The following is a 20,581-nucleotide window of genomic DNA, read 5'->3' on the forward strand; positions in this document are numbered from 1 at the left end:
AGATGCAGCTAAGCTGATGGAAGAGCACTTCTGTTGAAGTAGCTAACATTGTTCGGGGAGGTGGTATTCCTACACCGACAGAAAACCTCCTCCTGTCAGCATACGCTGCTTCTACACTAGGGGCTACAGCTATGGTGGTATAGGCTCTGTAATGTAGATGTAACTTGACTGTTGAACAAAGGGTACGTCTACAGCACGGAGACTATATTGGTATAGCTAGGTTGCCGTAACTGTGACAGCATAAACCTGTAGTGTAGATACAGCCTACGCTGACAGAAGGGGGTTTTCCCAAGGGTGTACGAACACCACTTCCCTGAGCAACACTAGCTAGATCGACAGAAGCATTCTCCCATTGACCTAGCTGCACTGACACAGAGGGTTAGGTCGGTGACCCTATGGCACTTAGCAGCATGGATTTTTCACACCTCTGAGAGCTGTAACTATGTCGACCTTCATCTTAAGTGTAGATCAGGCCACAGTTAACCCCTTTGTAAAGGCATGAATGGATATTCCCCAAGCATTTGTTCCCAGATTCTAACGTTTGCATTTTACCCTAGATCTTAACTGGAGGTCAGAATGTGTAGTGTAGACAAAGCCTTGGACAGAGGGTCTCTCTCTTTGTAGCTCCTGAATGGAGAAGGTCCCCAGAGCGAGACTTGTGGGATTGCAGATCAGATTCAGACCCTATCGGGCTTTCCTTCCTGTCTGGGATTTATTTTTATTCTCCTTTAAAGGAATCCTTCAGCTACTCCATTTCCTCCCCTCTCACTTGTGGCTCAGGCAGTTTTTCTTTGAAGTCTAATTAGTCCTAAAAGCTTCAATCTGTCTTTGCTGAGCACAACTTCTCCAGTGTTTAAAGAGACACAGGCCACTAGCAGAGAGATCATGAAAGAGATATGCGTTTACTTAGGAGGGAGAAACCTGCCCCCCACATTGAGCTAGAACAGACGCAAATCCCAATTCGAAGTGTCACAACCCAAGACTGCACTATCAAACTCCTTTAAATCCCAGCTGTTAGCTTTCATATTGTAATTGAAACCACTGCAGCTATTGCCCAATAGCTGGGACCAATAACACATGTCTCAGAACTTCCAGCCTTCCAGGAGCTTTCAGGATTTGAATTGAAGTTTTCAGGTTTGATGGTGAGATAATCATCAAGAAAAAGCCAACTCTACCCCCTGAGTTAGGGGGAGTTTTAGTGCTTGAGAAAAAGTGAAGGACTTGCACTGTTGGTGGGTGCAGTGCAAGCTATCTCCCTCCAACAGCTCTGCAGATGCACCTCAGTCCTGGTCTCCCTCCCTCACCCCCCAAGCAATGAATCAGAGGTAGGATTTTTTTTTTTTAAAGAATTGTACTTCAGCATCCAGCTGGGACTGAAGTTTCAGCATCATGAACACCTGTGATATGAGCTGCCATTTGAATCCACTCTCAAGCCCCAGAAGGAGATTTAGCCCCAACACTAGAATACCTACCTCCACTCATCTCTTCATCACCTACACACACACCTTGGAGTTACCCATTATTTTCGTTCCCCCAGCCCCAATACCACCACCATACCAGCGGAGATCGACTGGATGGTTACCAGTGCTACTTTTTCACTGATCAGAACGATCATGGTTGAGCAACCTGAAATACTCTCTCCTCAAGGGGCTACCATCACATGCTCCATGGGAGTAATAGCACAACCCCATCATGCATGCACATTTTCACATGAGCATTTGTGGCTCAGATATTATTCCCGAACAAGACTAGAGAACCAAACCAAACAGTGCTATAAAGGCTTGCATAGCTCTTAGCTGCACCAGGTTGGCTCCAACCTACACTATTCCCTCACAAGGGTCAGGACATTGCTCAAATGCTTCCTTCTCCAGTCTGGTCTTTAGTTCTTGCAGATCAGTAGCTTGGAAAGTATTTATTGCTAAGATACCAGGGAGGGGAGGGGCAGGAATTACCAGCCTCTAGTTAATCTCCTTGCCGGGGGTGGCTACTATTTTTTTTCCCCAGCAGGCAAGTAAATTATCAATAGTTTTTCTTTCACATCAGCCATCAAGGTAAAAAAATGGGTAAGTAGATTTTCTGCCTGTATTCTTATTCTAATGATGATTTCACAAAGATTAATGGGTCAAAAAGGTTTTGTTGACCATCATTAGAAATTGGAATTTCATTTGTAACTTGTCAGTGTGCCGAGATGTAGTTGCTGATGGGCACATTATAAATGTCTAAAACAAACCAACCTATGAGAGGAATATTTAAATGTTAAAACAAACAAATAAATGGTGATCTAAAAATTATTTCAGTGGCTGAATACACAAACCTTCAACAAATTCCCTTCCCTTCTCACATTGCATTTCTCCCAGTTCTGATGCTTCCTAAACAGAAAATTTATTTTTTAATAAAAAGTTGATTTACATCAAAATGCCTAAATTAGGAAAAAGCAGAATCTCTCCATGCTGCCAAGAACATCTATAAAACCCTGACATAGACCTGAATGGTCATCTACTGGAGGACACACTGTGCGGAGAACACCATTTTGTTCTAAAATGGCATCCTCCATGTGACAAAAGTGCTGTTCCATCATAATCTGGCCCCACTACACCACTGGCCTGTAGAGAAATGGTGGACTTATGGCTGAATCAGTGGGATGGGAGCTTGAAGCCCTGGGTTCAGGATTTTGCACTGGGCCCTTGGACACACATCACTTATCTACATCTGTAAAATGAGGATAACAATGCTGCCCTGTGAGACTTAATTAAGTGGTTTGAGATCCTCAGATGCTAGAGAAATCCATAGTATGAATAAAGCAATCACAATACTTCACATCAGGTTCCATCCCATCCCTACTTTGAAGTTATTTGGCTGCCTCAGGGTTTTTAAGAGCCCTTAATATGGTACTTGGCTCACTTCCCTATCCTACAGATCTGCTGGGTGGTTTATTTCTTCTCCCCCTTGCACCAAATTCCTTCGTGCCCAAGGGAGCAGCAGGGCTGCAGTAGGCACAGGAGTGTGAGATTAGGGCACACGGTTTACAGAAGCTAAAAGAAATGCAACTGGAGAGAAACAGGGAGATGGGCAAAGGCAAAAGGGAAATTAGCTTTGATGAATGCACTGGCTTGTTGGAATAGGGCCAGAAGAGCAAAAAGTAGAATCAAAAGGGTAGACACAGACACACAGGTACATTGCAGAAAAGGGCATGATTACAGGGTCAGCCATTGGAGGATGTATACTAGTTCCAGTCAGTAAGGTAATAGCGGGTCGAGTAACAGGAAGTAACAAGTTTGCACTATAGGACACCAGTGAAGGAGGGGAAAAGGGAAGGGATGATGTCTCCCCAGTACAAACAATTTCAAAGTTGGCAACAAGGTGGCTCTCCAGCAGGATGTTGGAGAAGCATGAACGCTGGAGAGAAAGGAAGGAGCACCATCTCCAATGTGAAACACTATTAGGCCAGACAAGAGCAAGGACAACTCCTCCTAATCTCCCAAACTCAACAAAATTTAATTTGGTTATGGAAAAAAAATAGCTCTCTCATTTATAAGCACTTTTTGACAAGACTCTCTTTAAATTACCATTTAATCTCAATGTCTCTGTGTAGAGATGCCTCTAGAATCAGAGAAATGTAGGACTGGAAGAGACTTTAATAGGTCCTGTCCCCTGTACTGAGGCAGGACAAAGAATTATATAGACCATCCCTGACAGATGTTTGTCTAACATGTCTAATCTCCATCGGCACAAATTCCATAACCTCCCCAAGCAATTTGTTCCAGTGTTTAATTGCCCTTACAGTTAGGAAGTTCTTCCTAACGTCTAACCTAAATCTCCTTTGCTGCAATTTAAGCCCATTATTTCTTGCTCTATCCTCAGTGGTTAAGGAGAACAATTTATCACCCTCCTCTTATAACAACCTTTTATGCACTTGAAGACTTATGTCCCTCCTTTAGTCTTCTCTTCTCCAGACTAAACAAACCAAATTTTTTCAAACATCAACCCCAAAACAACATAATAAATACTTAGCTCCTCTACAGACCTTTCCAGACATCTCCAAGCAGGAAGTATAAGTAACCACGGGGGGGCTGCAATAGCAATTCATAGCACACCTCTCCCCACACCCACCACCACAGGAAAAGAGCAGACAGAGAAATGGGGAAATCAACATCTGCACACCATTTAGGATGGACTCCAAAGGTGTTTGAAGGGCAGTCTATGCAAATCTTCATCCCGCTGTTCTCTCCCCTCCTCTTCCCCCCTCCCCCCCCCCGCCAGCCTTTTCAAATCAAGGCTAAGTATTGTAACTTTAATGCATTATACAGCACCCAGCTGCCAAGAGCTGCCATTCCATCTCCTACTGCTGCCAAGTTATCCAGACTACTCAGAGATAAAAGGGTTTCTGCCAAAACAAATGAGGCTTTTAGCTACCTGAAGAAAAGGAACAGAACAGACTTCTGATGATTTTCCGTACTGAGTCAAGCGTTTTTTGGGGGTATGTTTTTTTTTTAAAAGTGTTAGAGTCAAAACACACACACACACACACACACACACACACACAGAAGTAAAGCAGCTTCTTTGGTTTGCATTACTCCTAGTGGATACCATGCACTTACACCCCATGGAGCTAAGAATGGTCGGTCAAAATGGTTGGGCAAACAGCAAGTTCTTAAATGGAGGCCTGAAGATGGGGTGGCTCTGCTATGCACAAACTCCTCCACAATGTCCACCATTTGGCCACATCCATAGAGCTTCTAAGAACTTGTCTACGCTGGCACTTTACAGCGCTGCAACTTTCTCGCTCAGGGGGGAGAAAAAACACCCCCCTGGGCGCTGCAAGTTTCAGCGCTGTAACGTACCAGTATAGACAGTGCACCAGTACTGGGAGCAGCACTCCCAGTGCTGGGAGCTACACCCCTCGTGGAGGTGGGTTTTTTAGAGCGCTGGGAGAGCTCTCTCCCAGTGCTCTGCCGCGACTACACAAGCCACGTTAAAGCGCTGCCGCGGCAGTGTTTTAACATTGCCGGTGAAGACGTGCCCTAAGCCAGCATGAAGTAGCCTGTCTCTTCAGCTCAGCAGAGTCAGGGCAGACAGTGGTCGATCTCAGAGACGCGAGGTGGGGAGGGAATGTCTTTTATTGGACCAACTTCTGCTGGTGAGAGAGAAGCTTTTGAGCTTACACAGAGCTCTTCCGCAGGTCTCCGCATTGGACTGGAATCACAGCTCTGGCCACGCAGCTACTTCATGCTCTCCCCCGCTCCCTCTCTGGGGCTATTTGATACAATCTAAATAGCTCTGAAGCTTCCTTCCATTTCCTTTCCTTAACTGCAATGAGCCACTGAAAATAAAAGGAGGGAGACTTTATGACTGTTTGCCCCACAGGGATGAGGGAAGACTGTAAAAATCACAGGAGAGCACCTCTCTGAATCCTACCTCAAAGCCAGCCGTAGTCTTGAGACCTTCTCAGCCACTGGAAACACCTTCAATTGGACACAGCTTACAAAGTCCTTTCAACAGGAGATGCTCCTTCAACTCCAAGAGAACTCTCCTACACCCCAATTGCTTCACTCAGCTGAATGGCTTCCTCCCTCCCATCTCATCCAGAACCAGACATCTCAAACCTCACACCTGTACCATCCACCTCAATCCCCAGTGGTCATGCACACACTAAGGCCAGGGCCTTCAGATACCAATCAGGAATTCTGGGTCCTGGGCTGCACTGAGAATCAAGGTTGACAAATCACCATCATGGGGGCTTTGGTTTATCTGCTGGCCACCACATTGCTGCAAATCCCCATGAACACACATACACATGTGGCCTCTTCAGCAAATAGGTGGCACTGGAGAGCAGAGCAGAGGCTCCTCCCTCCCCTGCATTCTGACCATCCTCTCTCTCAGATCATTAATCACGGGCCTGCTTTACATCCACAGATGGTGCTGGCAGGCCGGAGCATTGGCAAAATCCTGAGAGAGGGCACTGAGGATGGGAAGGAAAGAGGCGGGAGAGATGACACAGGTAGAGCTGGATGCATCTAAATGGGTTAGCTGGGGTCACCGCAGGTCATGATCAAGATACACTGGCAGAGCTGTATTTACACAGAAGGATCAAAATCTGCCTTTAGAGGACATGTTCAGAACACTGCAGTCATCCCCTCTTCCCTGCCTCCCCAGCTACAACATTCTGGGAAAACCCATCGCCACTTCCTCAGCGCTGAAGGCGGGGCAGCAGACAAGCAGCTCTTCTGGTAGTAATTATGCAGCAGTTTTCAAATGCCGTTAACTGATCGAGTTGCTGAATCATTATTTAACATTAGCTGCTTGGCCTAATGCCCAAGCACAGAGACACACATGCACAAGCCTGCAGGACAAAGAGATTGCACTAGAACAAAAGAAGGCATATCCAGGCAGGGAGAAAGCAGCCTTCCTGCACTTGCAACTGACTGCTCAGCAATGGGGCACTCCCAGCACACAAAGGTCTGACTAGGCAAGAAGCAGACACAAAAATGGGCCACATCTTTCACCACCACTGTAGGGCTTGAGCCCTGTCTATACTACAGCTCCAACAGTTGCGACCACAAGGGGAGCTGGCAGAGTGGGCACCACCAGTGAGCCCAGTGACCAGCAGAAATAGAGCCAGAGAAGCTTCATCCCTGGCAGTTGAGGACCCAGGGAGACCAGAGACACGCTTTGCCTTTAAAAACTCTATTGGAGCCCTTCTCCCTGCTTGACAACCCAATGGCTAGGGGCCTGGCTGTGGCAAACCATTGAAGGAAATGCCCTACATAGCCCATCAAAGCCCCCTCACTCTTATTTGAGGTATTTTCAACTTTATGCATCCGATGAAGTGAGCTGTAGCTCACGAAAGCTTATGCTCAAATAAATTGGTTAGTCTCTAAGGTGCCACAAGTACTCCTTTTCTTTTTGCGAATACAGACTAACACGGCTGCTACTCTCAACTCTTATTTGATTGACTGATTTATAGCACAGGTCGTGCTGTAGCAGGTCTAGAGCGGGGGGCTGTAAAGTGACCCAGTGCAGCCCCGCTATGGCAAACATGCTACCTCTTTAAGTCTCACCTACCCCACCCAGGGATTGGGAAATATCAGGGGAGAGGGTGGGAGAAGGGCTGACAGACAATTACCCTCAGCTGTGCAGGAGACACCCTGAGGTCAGGAGGGCAGCCCACAAGAGAGAAATTAGCCTCTAGAAAAGGCCAGGTGAGCGAAGGGGACAGTGTACTCTGTTCCATCCCACTGGAATTCTCAAGCCAACGTCAGAGCCATACTGGGGAAGAGGGAGTGGAGGGAAAAGAAAGTTGCAGAGGCATTTCAGTCAGCAACATGGTTGTGGCCCCCATTGAGCTGAAGATTGTTACTCGATCCTGAGGGAGCAGGAGGGGCAGAGAACCATAAATGTATCACAAAGCTTATCAGAGCCATTAAAGAAGCCAGATATTTTGAGAGTGGAAAAACGTCTGACTTTCGTTTTACCCTGAAGGACTCCCTCTGACTTGGAAAGAATTCGCTTCTCCACACCTTTCAAATCACATCCAGATTTCCTCTGCCACGGGCTCCAATTCACTTTAAAAACCACGCACAGTCGGTCCCTGAAGGAGAAGCCAGTTCCTAGTTCCACTGCTGGAATGGGCAGGCACATGGGGGAAGATAACACTTCCCACAACCTCCATAGGAGCCTTGGACTTAGCAGCAGGCTGGCAAATTTCTGAAGCGAGTGGATGCCCTGGCCCTGCAGTAAAAGGAAGGGACAATTTTGCGTGGGGGCTGCCTGCATTTATAGCTGTTCCTGGGCAGGCCACAAACATGGAGGTTTATAGGGATGTGTACTGTGACCTGATACATAGGAGCACTCTAAAGGATCTCAAGGAAGCTCAGAATAGGGCCAGCTAGAATTCCTAGCATGCTACTGGTTACAGCGTCATAGTGGAGGGAGTTCAATCCTAGGCCTAGTCCCACTCATGTGCTTCACACTTGTAAAAGGTGGAGAAAGCAGCAGCCATTCTGAGACACAAAGGGAAAGACACCCCTGTGCCATATTCCACAGCCAGAAGGATGGTACTGGAGGCGCAAGGCCTCCAGAAAGGGAGGGTAAGAGGAGGGGAGCTTTCCAGACTCCAGCTGACATGGTGACCATCTGTGGGACTGGGGGGGAAAGGATTTCCCCCCAAAACAGGCTGATATCAGGATGGCGAGACAATAAAATGCATTATTTAGGGTGGCTCAGTGGGGAATGTATTTCATTTCTATGCATTCCAGGAGACAAACCCCAGTATCTCTGCTTCCTGGGCAGTGAAGAGGGCTTCACTCTGGTGTACTGCCTCCACCACTGGCAGATCCATGGAACAGCAATGATGGGACTTCCTTTCACGCATCTGGACTGCGAGGAAGGAGCCCAGCAGGAGACCGCTGCAGAGATGGAGGGTGAGAGCAAACACAGGATAGGAGGGAATAGCAGTCTTCTACCTAATGAAGTCAGCAGGATTCCTGGCAACCCACCAAACTCAGCAACTGGTGTTGAAAGCTCAGAAGTGGAACTGCATGGAGAAGAGATCTACTCAAGACTTCACCAACAGTCCCACCCATGATCTCCTCTTTACTGAATTGCTCACCATCTGCACTAAGGCAGCAAAACACTTATGTGATCATTTCCTCTTAGTTACTAGGCTGGGTCTGAGATGCCTGAGACAGCTGTGACCAGTGGACTGATCACAGGATTAGGACCCAGAAACTCTATTCTATTGCCAGCTCCAGAGTACCCTGTGGGGTCTGGGGAAGTCACTTAACATTGTCTGGAAACGGGAAATGATCATATTCATCTATCTAACTTCCAGGTCCCTTGTGGAGAGCTGTTAGTATTTGCAGATAAAAAGTTCCCAAAGTGCAAGTATTGTTCTGATGCTGGATCAGAGAGGGATGAGGTGGAAGGTAGAAAGGAGACAACATTCTGCTTTCTAAAAATGTATCCTATTAAATCCTTTTCTTCCTTTGGAGTTTGCTGCCGTCTCTTGCTTAAGCTTCCTAAAAAGCAATTTCACAACCAAAAGTAGCTGAGCCTCACACAACCCCTCCTTGCAGAGACTCATGCTTCCAGAAAAGCAGAACGGCTGGAATAGGCTCTGGGCCACTTGGGTTGTGCGGAGCTTGGAAGGCTCCAATTGCCTTATAAAAGCCGTTTCCTGAAAGATCTGGCACATCCTCTACACAACTAGCCCAACTGAGCTCATTTGTTTTCTTAGTTAATTCTTTCCTGGGGTCCCCATCTCATCATCCTTCAGCCAGCAAATGTGTAACCCTTAGCGTGTGAACTTCTCCAGGCAGGGACTGGGCCTTCGCGTGTATATTGCACAGCACAGAATTGATACTCAGCAAGCAGCAACTGTTCACTGGGGACTTTGTCTCCAAGCCAGAGACTGATACCTTTTCAGAGCTTTGCACAATCCTCCCATAACTTTTCATATGCATTAGTCAATGCTACGTCATTCCTCCTGCCATAAGAGTCCATATTAACATTAACTGTGTCCTGTGAGCTAGGACTAGCCAGAGGTGTTTCATGGCGTCATGAGGGCAGCATCCCTCAAAACAATGATCACATGAAGGACCTGCCACTGACCCAAAGCCAGCACACAAGCAGTAGGAGTCCACCTCCCAATTCTGCTGCATGGCAGCAAATGGAATTTTCAGCATAGTGCCTGAATGGTGTCAGACTCAGTGGCCTTGGAGGACATATTCTTATCCTGTTAGTGGTATCACAATAGCACCCAAGACATGCTTCAGGCAAGTGCAATCCACATATACAGCCAGAGAGAATCCCTCCTCCAGAGAGCCCACAGTCTACCCTTGTTCTTCCCATCTGTTTCTCTCAAGAACTCAACTTTATTACTGTTCCATCTGTTTTAGAGTGAGGCGGGGGGTAGGGAGAAGAGAAGGCAGGAATTACATCCCTTGCAAGGTTATTCTCTGGGAAGAGCTAAAACCTACTTTAAGTCTGAAGACCCAAAGTCTCCTCTAGTGACTTCAAAAGAATGAGTCAAATCCCACCACGAAAATAAAGCTACGATAACCCAACAAAAGCAAAAGCAGAAGAACAACAAAATTCCTCTGGGTTGGACGCTGTAAAATAAGTATTAATAATGGGACCACTTCCCCCTCCAGGAAAACATTCTGACAGACACTGAAGGATGGGAATCTCCTCAGTTCCTGCGGGTGACACTGAGTTCGAGACAATTACAGGTTTGCTAAGAATGCTACAGGCAGCGGAACGTATAGGATAGCAGGAGACATTTTTCAGGACTTCAGAGGCCACACATCTAACATTACCATAGGCAGCTTCCCAGAAAGCAGCATATTTCAATCAGACCATTGGAACCAAATCACCACTGGTAATGAAACTCAGATGCTAAAATGCTTCTCAAATGGGGGAGGGAAGAAAAGTAAGCTGTAGATGTCACCCGTTTCTCAGGCCTGAACCAAGTCAAAAAGCCTAAGTTTCACCATATATTGGATGCATGAGATGCAGAGAAACAGACCCTGCTCTGCCTCGCACTCGACCCACTCTGATTATGCATCTTGATGGAAACAGCACAAAATCTCGAGGTTTACAATACATAAAACAACATGCTGCCATCTCAAGCTGGGAAAAAGGAGACTTGAACCAGAAGAAATACAGCACTATTCCTGTACCTGACAATTCTATCAGCTACTAAGAGACTTTTCTAAGCCAAATCAACGCCTCTCTCAGGAGGCAGACTCTGCCAGTAAGCCACCTCACCAGGTACATAAGGCCACGTCACTAACTCCATAAGCCAACTCAATAGACAGCTACTGTCTCCTTGCTACACATGCCAAAGGAAGCACTGCAGAAGCTACAGACTGCACACTCCTTAATAGCAGCTACCCTCAAGCGAGACGATTAAGCAGCCCTGTGTGGTTAGATAGATGTGAGTGTGATGTACCTAGTGAACATTGTGCAGGAGCCAACAGGGAGAATACCCCCCTGTAGGACGTTCACACCATAGCTACCCATTATTCTGTGCCAGCCTGTGAAAGCAGGAAAGGTGAAATCCAACAATATTCATTATCCACCATCCCTATCACTCTACTTCTGTGATGGGCATGCAACAGCTGCAAGTGTCAAGGTAACCCTCTGGGGGGAGTATGGACTGAGAGTGACTGCAACCTGCAGAGAAGGCTGGGGAGGACATGAACACAGGAGTAAGATGTGCAGTTCAAGGCAGAGACAATTTCACCCCAAGTCAGGAGATGGGGCCTGTCTCCAGAGTACAACCTGTTTTCTCCCCTGCTCCCACATTAGCACCTTTTGTCACCAGGCAACTCTGTCCTAGGTGGCTTGGGAGGGAGAGGGGTAAAGCACCTAAAAATATGCATATTCTAGGCATTGCTAAAGCACTCATGACCATAATACATAGCTCAACTGGCATTATAATACCTCCTCCCAAAACCAAACATCATCCTCATGACCCTCTGGAACTATGTAGGCCTTTGTCCAAACACCAACACCACTACTAAGCCAATTTGCAATAGAGATGGACCTCATATTGTTATCTTGACATCACGTGCTCCTGGACTCTGAAGGGGTTCAGAATCTGAATTGGTAAGTTGCATCTCAGGCCTTCAGCTCTGGCATTTGCTTCCCCTACTTGCTCTTGACTTTGGAAACCTTCTCAGCACGCTGCAAGGCCCTTCTGTCTTCCACAGCTTTGAGGACTGAAGGATTTACAGGGATAATTGGGGGTCCTGGGACAAGGATGAATTTTCTTGGTGGGCAACATAAGGCAGGCTGTTAGGCAGTATCTGAAGATGGATTCTTTTAGTCTATTGCATGGGGGCCCAGAGCAGTGGGCCGGACGCCGGTTACTGCTATTCTATAAAGTTGAAATAAGTGCGCACACAGCCCACGGAGGGATGTCAGTGTGGCTCAAGGCCCAGGCTCTACCTCCTGACAGCTCCAACCCTTTTCCACAGTTGAAATCCCAATGGAGAGTAATTTAATAGAGAGGAACTTTTTCAGTTTGAATGAGCAGCAATGAAATCAACAAGTGAGGCTGTGAAACACAATGCGCTCGGGGCAGCCACTCTGGAGCCCAATCCCTGTCTTCCAAAAATAGCAACATTTTGATGGGAATGAGTAGGGATTCTTCACAAACGGAGAGCAGTCAAACTGTACTCCCTATTTTTCCAAGTCATGCCCTCTGCCAATTTGGCTTCCCCCACTGGCAGGAAAAAGTTGCACAGCAGTGCCTTTTCCTCTAGATTAATGTCAGACTTGCTCTGGTTTTGCTGATGCTACAATCAGGGAAGAAGCCAGAACCAGAAATGCCTCCCTGGGTAACCCAGACACCGTTTCTTAATGACAAATATGCCCTGGCTCATGAAGAGGAATAAAACAGAATCTTCATGCCGCTCGAAGGAAAGGAACCCCATGTCTACACTGCAATAGGAGGTACGATTGTGATTGCTTTAATCTAGCTAGCAGGGCTAAAAATAACAGTGAAGACATGGCAGCATGGACCACAGAATGGGTTATACATACCCAGGGTCTCCAGTGGGCTGGAACAGGCCACACTGAAGCCTGTGTCACTGCATCTTCCCTGGTATTTTTAGCCACGCTATCTAAATTAAAGCTAGCACAGGAACATTAGCCCATGCTGCAGTCACACCTGTGACTGCAGTTAAATACCTTAAACGTCTGCATTTCCGTAAGATATCATAACGGTTTCCACTAAATATACTTGCTGCATTCTCTGGAAGTGTTTAAAGTATGATCCATTTTCATTAGCTCCTGGGGAAAAAGTATATGTGGTCAAATCTATTGGCTATGGGTGTGTGAAAGACCCTCAGGGGCTCCTCTCCCTGGCAATTTTAGGGCTACATTTTCAAAAGCAGCAGTAATGTGTCATACACAAAACGACCACATGCCCCCATTAGGTCCAAAATGGGTAATTATACAGGTTACTTTGGACACATGAGCACCCATTTGCATAGTTGCTTGTTGGATTTGTGGGGCAGCTGCTGCACCATAGACATCCCAATTTGGAAAACTGCCCCTTAACATTGCAGGAGAAAGTTACAGCTGTCAGCCTGTTTCAGTATTGCATTTCTGTGGATTGCTTTTAAGGTCTCTCTGCACTTTAACTAGAGTTACACTCAACTGCAAACTGCACAGAACAGTTCCTGGGGAGCCACAGCCAGACCTGGCTCTGTTGGGGGTGTCGATACCGAAACCCACCCAGGAGATATCTACAGAGCTTGTGAAGGTGAAACCTAAAACATGGCTGTCTACAGGGGCAGTGGCTATGTATTTGCTATTCAGGATGGGCAGCAATCAATGCCTAAATATTGCAGAGAGTCCGAGTTCGAAGGTGATTGTGGATGCAGCCCTGGGAACTGAGGAGTTTAATACTTACTTTGCATATTACTAAAAATATTCCCATGTTCATTTCAATGGAGAGGATGCAGGCATCTGAAGTTTCAAATTCACATGTTGTTCATGACTCCAACCTTTAAGTCATACTTGTGTGTGCATTGGGAGCTGGTAACAAGACCTTTTCTTAATCTGGCCCCACTTGAGTGTATTATGTCAAAACCAGAGTTTGCCTTCAATGGAGTCCATCCTACCCACCTGGCAGAAAGGGGATGATCCTTTGTTTGGGGTCCTTCTGCCCTCCTTCCATTGGGAACTTGTCCAACATCTGCATCTAAAAAGAAAAAAAGGGGGGGGGGGACACAAGATGGGATTTAAAAACAAAATGTTAAAGAATCACAGAACAACTACTCAGCAGGAGGAGAGACTGAAATGAAGCCAATTCTCTGAGTCCATACAGGTGAGTCTTGGCTGTCTGCACATAACCGCATTAAATCGAGTTAGGTTCTGAGGGTAGGGCTGAAACCATGTCTCCACAGCAATAAGAGAAAAGTGGTTCTACATTCCAAGGGGCTCCAGCAACACCAGGGCTCAGACGGGCCCTCTCACAATTTTCTAGTTTTCCTTTATGTTGCAGGTCCAACTGACGTTTCACCATGTGTGCGCTTATTCAGAGTTTGCATTTCACTGAGTGTGAACTGGGAAGTCAACCTGCTATTTTTTTTTCTTTAAACAACCAGGCTCCATCCTGAAGGATCTCAGAGTAACTTACAAACTGGGCTTAAAACTACTAACAACTACCACCCTCATGACTACCGACTACTTTGAAAACCTCTAGTAGATTTATCTAAAAAAGGACTTGGTCCATTCTTGCAGTTCGTACAATTTGCAAGTACTGGCTGGGACAGCAAGGCGGGAAAGACCAGAAGGGTTAAGATTCCCCTCCTTATTGTAAGGCTCTTGTATCATGACCTCTCTACTCCATTAGGAATGTGTCTGCAACCAAGGAGGACGTTCCAGGGATGTCAATGGGAGTGGAGGGTACTCAGTTTCTCGTGGCTGCTCCAGTCATCTTGCAGGAAGGGGTTCCAAGTGCATCACAGCCTCCATGATTGTCATAACCTGAGGCAGCTAAGGAGTAAGAACAGGACTCTCTTCTGTCTTTTATTTAGGTAATTTTGTCCAATTAAACAATTTGAGCTGGGCCCTTCTTCAGCACACCAAAGGGAGACCAAAGGGCGAGTGCGCACAAAGGGCTTCACTAGCATTTTTTTTTAGGTGCGGATCTCTGAGACCTCTGGATGGGGAAGCACTTTAGTTCTCAACACTGCAAAAATCAGCAGCTTTGTGTGTGCATGCGCACACATGTGTGTACATATGTGCAACGGAGGACAAAAAATAGGGACAGATCTAATTCCCTTGGCTGTTCTATTAATGTAAGGGATTTTGGCTATAAATGCAGCTGGCAGCTACCATTCCACTCTACAGTAAAGAAATCCTACAACCAGCTTCCACTATACTGCAGCTAAAGAACACATATGCACTATTAAGCAAGTCAGCATGGCCCGAGGGAATGAGCACAGGCTTGGAAGTCAGAAGGCCCAGAGTTCTAATCCTGGCTCTGACGCTGAGTCATTATGGCCTTTGGCATGTCACTTACCTTCCCTGTGGTTCCGTTTCCCCCATGCACATAAATGGGGGATAATTAAACTCTCCTCTACCACCTCTGAGTCCCAGCCCTGTGCTTTAACCACAAAGCCATGCTTCCAGAAATGCCTTCACTACTCTTCCCTCATTTGCACCATTCTCCAGTGATGGAAGCACAGCAGTGTCCCAAAATGCAGTCCCACATCTGGACTCTCAAATGGGCAATGCTTGGTATCCATGTAGAAAAGTACAAAAGTAAACTCCATTGCAACAACCAATGGGCCAGTGCCATAGGCAAACCCCAGAGACTACAGCAATCCTCTAGAGCAGGGGTGGGCAAACTACGGCCCAGGGGGCACATCCGGCCCTTCAGATGTTTTAATCTGGCCCTCGAGCTCTCGTCAGGGAGCAGGGTCGTGAGCTTGCCCTGCTCCGCATGTGCCATGGCTCCTGGAAGCAGCGTGCGTAGGGGCAGCTAGGGGGCTCTGCATGTTGCTCCTGACCCAAGCGCCACCCCCGCCAGTTGGAGGGGGGACATGCCACTGCTTCCAGGAGCTGCTTGAGGTAAGTGCCACCCAGATCCTGCACCCATGACCCCCTCCCGCACCACAACCCCCTGCCCCGCCCTGATCCCTCTCTCGCCCTCTGAACCCCTCAGTCCCAGCCCGGAGCACTCTCCTGCACCCCCAACCCTCAACCCCAGCCCCACCCCAGTGCCCGCACCCCCAGCTGGACCCTCACCCCCTCCTGCACTCCAACCCCCAATTTTCTGAGAATTCATGGCCCGCCATACAATTTCCATACCCAGATGTGGCCCTCGGGACAAAAAGTTTGCCCACCCCTGCTCTAGAGCAACCCTGGGGGCTGGGAGCAGGTTTCAGATGGTCCGCCAACCAGGACCAACGTTAGATTTGCTGGGGCCCGGGGCAGAAAGCCAGAGCCCGTTTGCATGAAGCTGAATCCCGGGCCTGTGAACCCCGCCACCCGGGGCTGAAGCCGAAGCCTGAGCAACGTAGCTTCGCAGGGACCCCTGTGGCACGGGGCCCCAGGCAACTGCCCCACTTGCTACCCACTAATGCCGGCCCTGGCTTTTATGTGCAGAAAACCAGTTGTTGTGGCACAAGTGGGCTGGGGAGTTTTTATAGCACGTTGGAGTGGGCCTCAGAAAGAAAAAAGTTGAGAACCCCTGCTGTAGAGCGCAACAGGGCATAGGCATTATTTTTCATCAAATGGAAAAATCTGAAGTCCATTTATTTTCAAGATCCATCTTTCATTAAAGCATTGTAAATTGGCATAGACAAAGGTTAACAAAGTATAAGATGAAATATTAAGTTTTATGTACCAATTAAACTCTGATGGCCCATGATGAATACAACAGAACAATCAAAGTGTTGCTCTCATGGATTCCAAATAAGGATGTTTCCGTAGTAACACACACACACAGAAGAACAGAAAGGAAGGATGGTCCAGTGGCCTGGGGCTTGGCAGAGCCAGGCTGAATTCCCTGCTACACCACAGACTTCCTGTGTAACCTTATGCAAGTCACAGTCTCTTTGCTCTGGTGTCCCCATCTGTAAAATGGGGAGAATATTTCCCTATTCTGCAGGGATACGCTGACAGATTAAAGATTGTGAGGTGCTCAGACTGTCCAGTAATGGGAGCCATGTAAGTACCTAAGATAGAGTTATAGGTTTGCTTTTATAACTACATACCGCACATTAGTCACTGTGAAATAATACTAAACCTGTGATTTTCTGTAGGTCCTACACAAAAATAATGCCATGTTCCTCTGCTGGTTTTACAAGCAACAGCAGCATTTCACAAGCATTTCCCTCAGTCCTTGTCTACACTACAGATTACTTTGGTATAATTTAAATCGCTCAAGGGTGTGAATAATCCACAGCCAGGAGCGACATAAGTTATACCCACCGACGCACTGGTGTAGACAGCACTATGTCTCTACAGTCTCTGGCGGAGGCAGGAGTTAAGCCGACAGGAGAGCTCTCACTCTCCCATCCGCTTGGCTCATGTCCACCACAAGCACTACATCGGTGCAGCTGTGACACTGTAAGTGCTGTAGTGTCGATGTAGCATAAGTCTGTGCTACCATTACCCGAGGACACAAGTGAACAAACCAAGAACACAAACAAAAAGAAGCAGGATTTATTTCAAGCTCTATGAGGAGAAATATACACATATGCACACTACAATCCATGTCTGAGAAACGACAAAAAGCCTAGCAGAAAAAACGAAGGAAAAATCAAAACCAAAACAATTAAAAAAAAACATAAAACAAAAGTATTCAAGTGCTCCCTTTAAAATGAGGATGCCAAACACACCAACAGACTAATCAGGAAACGGAAATGCTTAAAGCCTCTTTCCAGGTTTGGACTTTATGAGTTAGCAACCCAGCAATAACCAAAGATTGCTCTGACGTTACCAGCGGAAGCCACATAATGAGCAAGGCTGCGTGTGGATTCATTTCCTCAATGCAGAGTGACCACAGGGCTGTCACAGTGATTGCCATTCCATCAAAGTTAGAGAGCATGTAACACCCTCCTGTTGTTCCTTCTGCCCATGAAAATAAAGGATTATATAGCGTCTCCATTAGCCCACATTACAGCCTCATTGTGTCTCCATTTACCCAGAAAGAAACTGAATGACTCTAACCTTATTCTTCCTGTTTGGAAGGGCTATTAAGTTTATGAGTGACACAGAGGTAAGTGACACAAATCAAGCCACTGATACAGCACATCTAATTACAGTTAAATAATATAATACTCGACTCTCTCAAGGCCTTTTCATCTTGCATTTTTGAGAGCGAGCAGAGTGCTCCTGAAAAAGAGAGATACTAGCAGCACCAGAGCCAGGCATACTGCAGGCAGACCCTCTAGCCGTGCTGCAGTGCCCTTTGTTCTTCCAATCTTAAGATCCCATACAGCAGATCAGCTGCGACACCTCAGCCCTGTCTTGCAACACCCCCTGCTATTCCAGACTAGGGTATCAAACAAAAGCTGCCGGTATTGCAGATTTGTCCCATATTTCATGGCAGATTTCCTGACGTGCCCAAGTAAGGGGGATTAGGAGATCATCAGCTCACAGATTTTGGCAGTCACCTCCAAGTCCCTAGAGGAGATCTGCCCAGGCCAACCAAGATGCCCTCTATAAGCCTCTGCTCAGAAAAGCAAGGAATAGCCAGGGCTAATGGGCAGCACACAGGAGTGCTGGAAGAGCTATATCAGGGGTTTTCAAACTTGGGGGTGGTGACCCCTCAGGGGGTCGCGAGCTGTCAGCCTCCTCCCCAAACCCCATTTAGTCTCCAGCATTTATAGGGTTAAATATTTAAAAATGTGCTTTTAATTTATAAGGGCGGGGGGGTCGCTCTCATAGGCTTGCTGTTTGAAAGGGATCACCAACACAAAAGTTTGAGAACCACTGAGCTATATGGACGAGGAAAGGGCAGGGGTGTCCCAGGACTGGCCTACAGCATCTCCCACTACTCCAGAGCTGGGGTGTGGAAGAGAAGCCTGTATGTTGCCTGCCTGCATTACTCCTGACTCTGGTCAGTGTTGCACACCTCCTGGATTAATGAACCCTAACAACTCCCAAGCACAGACATGGAAAAGCCCAGAGTCCCTAGAAAGGAGGGGTGAGGCCTGGAAAACACAGAAGAAGGGAAGAAAGTGTGGGTGGGGGTGTAAGTCAGAAGGGAGGGTCACACGGAGTCACTTCCAGCCCAGCTGCCACATCACACAGTTCTCAAGAAGACGGCCGAGGCCCATTCAGCAGTTTACAAGACATAAGCCTGTGGCTGAAGAAAAGCTAAAAACCCATTCCAAGGAAAACAAGCCCAGAGCCGGCTCTAACCGCGGCAGGTGGTTTGTATTAGCAGATATGAGGGCGCATGTTTGGAGAGATCCAGAGTCTTTCAGTCACGGGCTGACAGATCATCCTTTACGACACAAGGTCTTCTAGCCCCGCAGCCAGGAGAAGAAAGAATTTAACAAGGGTGGAAGAGAAATAAAAAGCATAGCTGGCAGCTGCCATTAGACTCCAGGAGGAATCTGGTTGGCTGGTTTCAAGGAGAGCATGTTTTAAAGCCTCCGCCTCCCCAACACACACCCCTAAATTTTATCTGACCCAAATATTGGCTAGACTGCATTATGATGCTGGTCTACAGACCAACAGAGAAACCCCAAGCTGAGATAGCAATGCTTGGACCTGGGAAAGGAGTTGGGGGAGGATGCAGACTGCTCTCTGCCCCAAAGCCTACGTGGTGAGGGGGGGCAGAAGGGGGACCATATTAGAAGAGGGACTTCTCTACCTTCTCAGACCTGTGAACTGGGTAGGTTCTGGACAGGTTTGACCACAGAATACCCTCCTCCAAGGCCTCAGCAGATTTTCCTTAGGAGGAAAGAAATTTTGGATTGAAGAAATTCAGCATGGAAAGACTCCTGCAAATGATTTCAGCACTCAGGGTTTCCATCCAAGTTATGCAAAGAAAGCAGTAACATCACATTCCCAGAGCAGTAAAGTGCCCAGCCATCCAAGATCTAGGGGAGAGGGAGTATAGAACAGACTAGAAGCAGACGTGCATACAGAGAGACCCTTCTGAAGGCAGGCAGGCAGCCACCCAGACCCTGGGATAGGGAAGAGAGGCCAAGATACCCTCCCTCTCAGCAGTGAACTCAGCCAGTAAAGGAAGAAAGAATAAGGGAAAGAGATACTAAAATCACAATATACCACACTATTGAAGTGTTTGCAAACATGTCTTTAAAAAAATATTAAGAGCGGATGTCATTTAGAGCATTTACATGTATTGTTTAGATAATGTTTTATGCAGGACTTCTAACCCAGCACCAACCTTTTACATTCTTGTATGAAATTGTAATAGTTGTAACTAAATTGTAGTACTTGTTATTCTGACCTTATTTTAGGGCAGTGGGGAAGTGGCTATAAACCCTCACCTGGTCTAAAAGCACAACCACCCATTCGTCCTGTTCCTTCCTTCTCTCCCCACACTCCCTCCACCAACAGAAGCAAACACTCAGTGTGAAGAACAAAGCCTCACAATGTGAAGTGAAACTCACCAATGGGGCACGTCTACACTGCAGTCAGGCAGTACAATTGCAACTTTTGCTGACACAGGTGAGCAAGCTTTAGTCTAGCTAGCTTGGACACCGGAGCAGTGAAGTTGCAGCCGCGGGTGCTTCAGAACGGACTAGAAGCCTGGGTAATTATCCAGGGTCCCACGCTGGCTTGTACAGAGTCACTGCTCCGGTAACTGAGCTAGCTAGATTAAAGTCCAGCTCAGGTATGTCCACATGAGCTGTAATCACACCCTGTTGCTGCAGTGTAATGGTACCCGAAAACTTAGGCTCTGATCACCCTGCAAGGCCCTGCCTCAAAGCTAACAGTCACATGGACCAATTCTTCATAATGCTAAGACAAGCCATTTTTATAGGAGATCGGAGGAGGAGTATCTTCACGACATACACAGGAACTGGCACAGGAAGGTGCACTCAGCACTGCCTTTCAGGAGACCCAAGCTCGG

At 47.1% G+C, this 20,581-nt stretch overlaps 1 protein-coding gene across 2 annotated transcripts in view; it reads right to left on the bottom strand.

Moving 5' to 3' along the window:
- SH3PXD2B (SH3 and PX domains 2B) overlaps window positions 1–20,581 on the bottom strand; it is a 116,832-nt gene that overhangs the window by 42,715 nt on the left and 53,536 nt on the right. For both annotated transcript variants that reach the window (XM_037907221.2, XM_043520883.1), the window contains one exon: window positions 13,639–13,714. In XM_037907221.2, the coding sequence (XP_037763149.1) occupies window positions 13,639–13,714 (76 nt within the window). The remainder of the gene's footprint in view (window positions 1–13,638; window positions 13,715–20,581) is intronic.

This window comes from Chelonia mydas, chromosome 8 (genome assembly GCF_015237465.2).
Source record: "Chelonia mydas isolate rCheMyd1 chromosome 8, rCheMyd1.pri.v2, whole genome shotgun sequence".
NCBI classification, from domain to species: Eukaryota; Metazoa; Chordata; order Testudines; family Cheloniidae; genus Chelonia; species Chelonia mydas.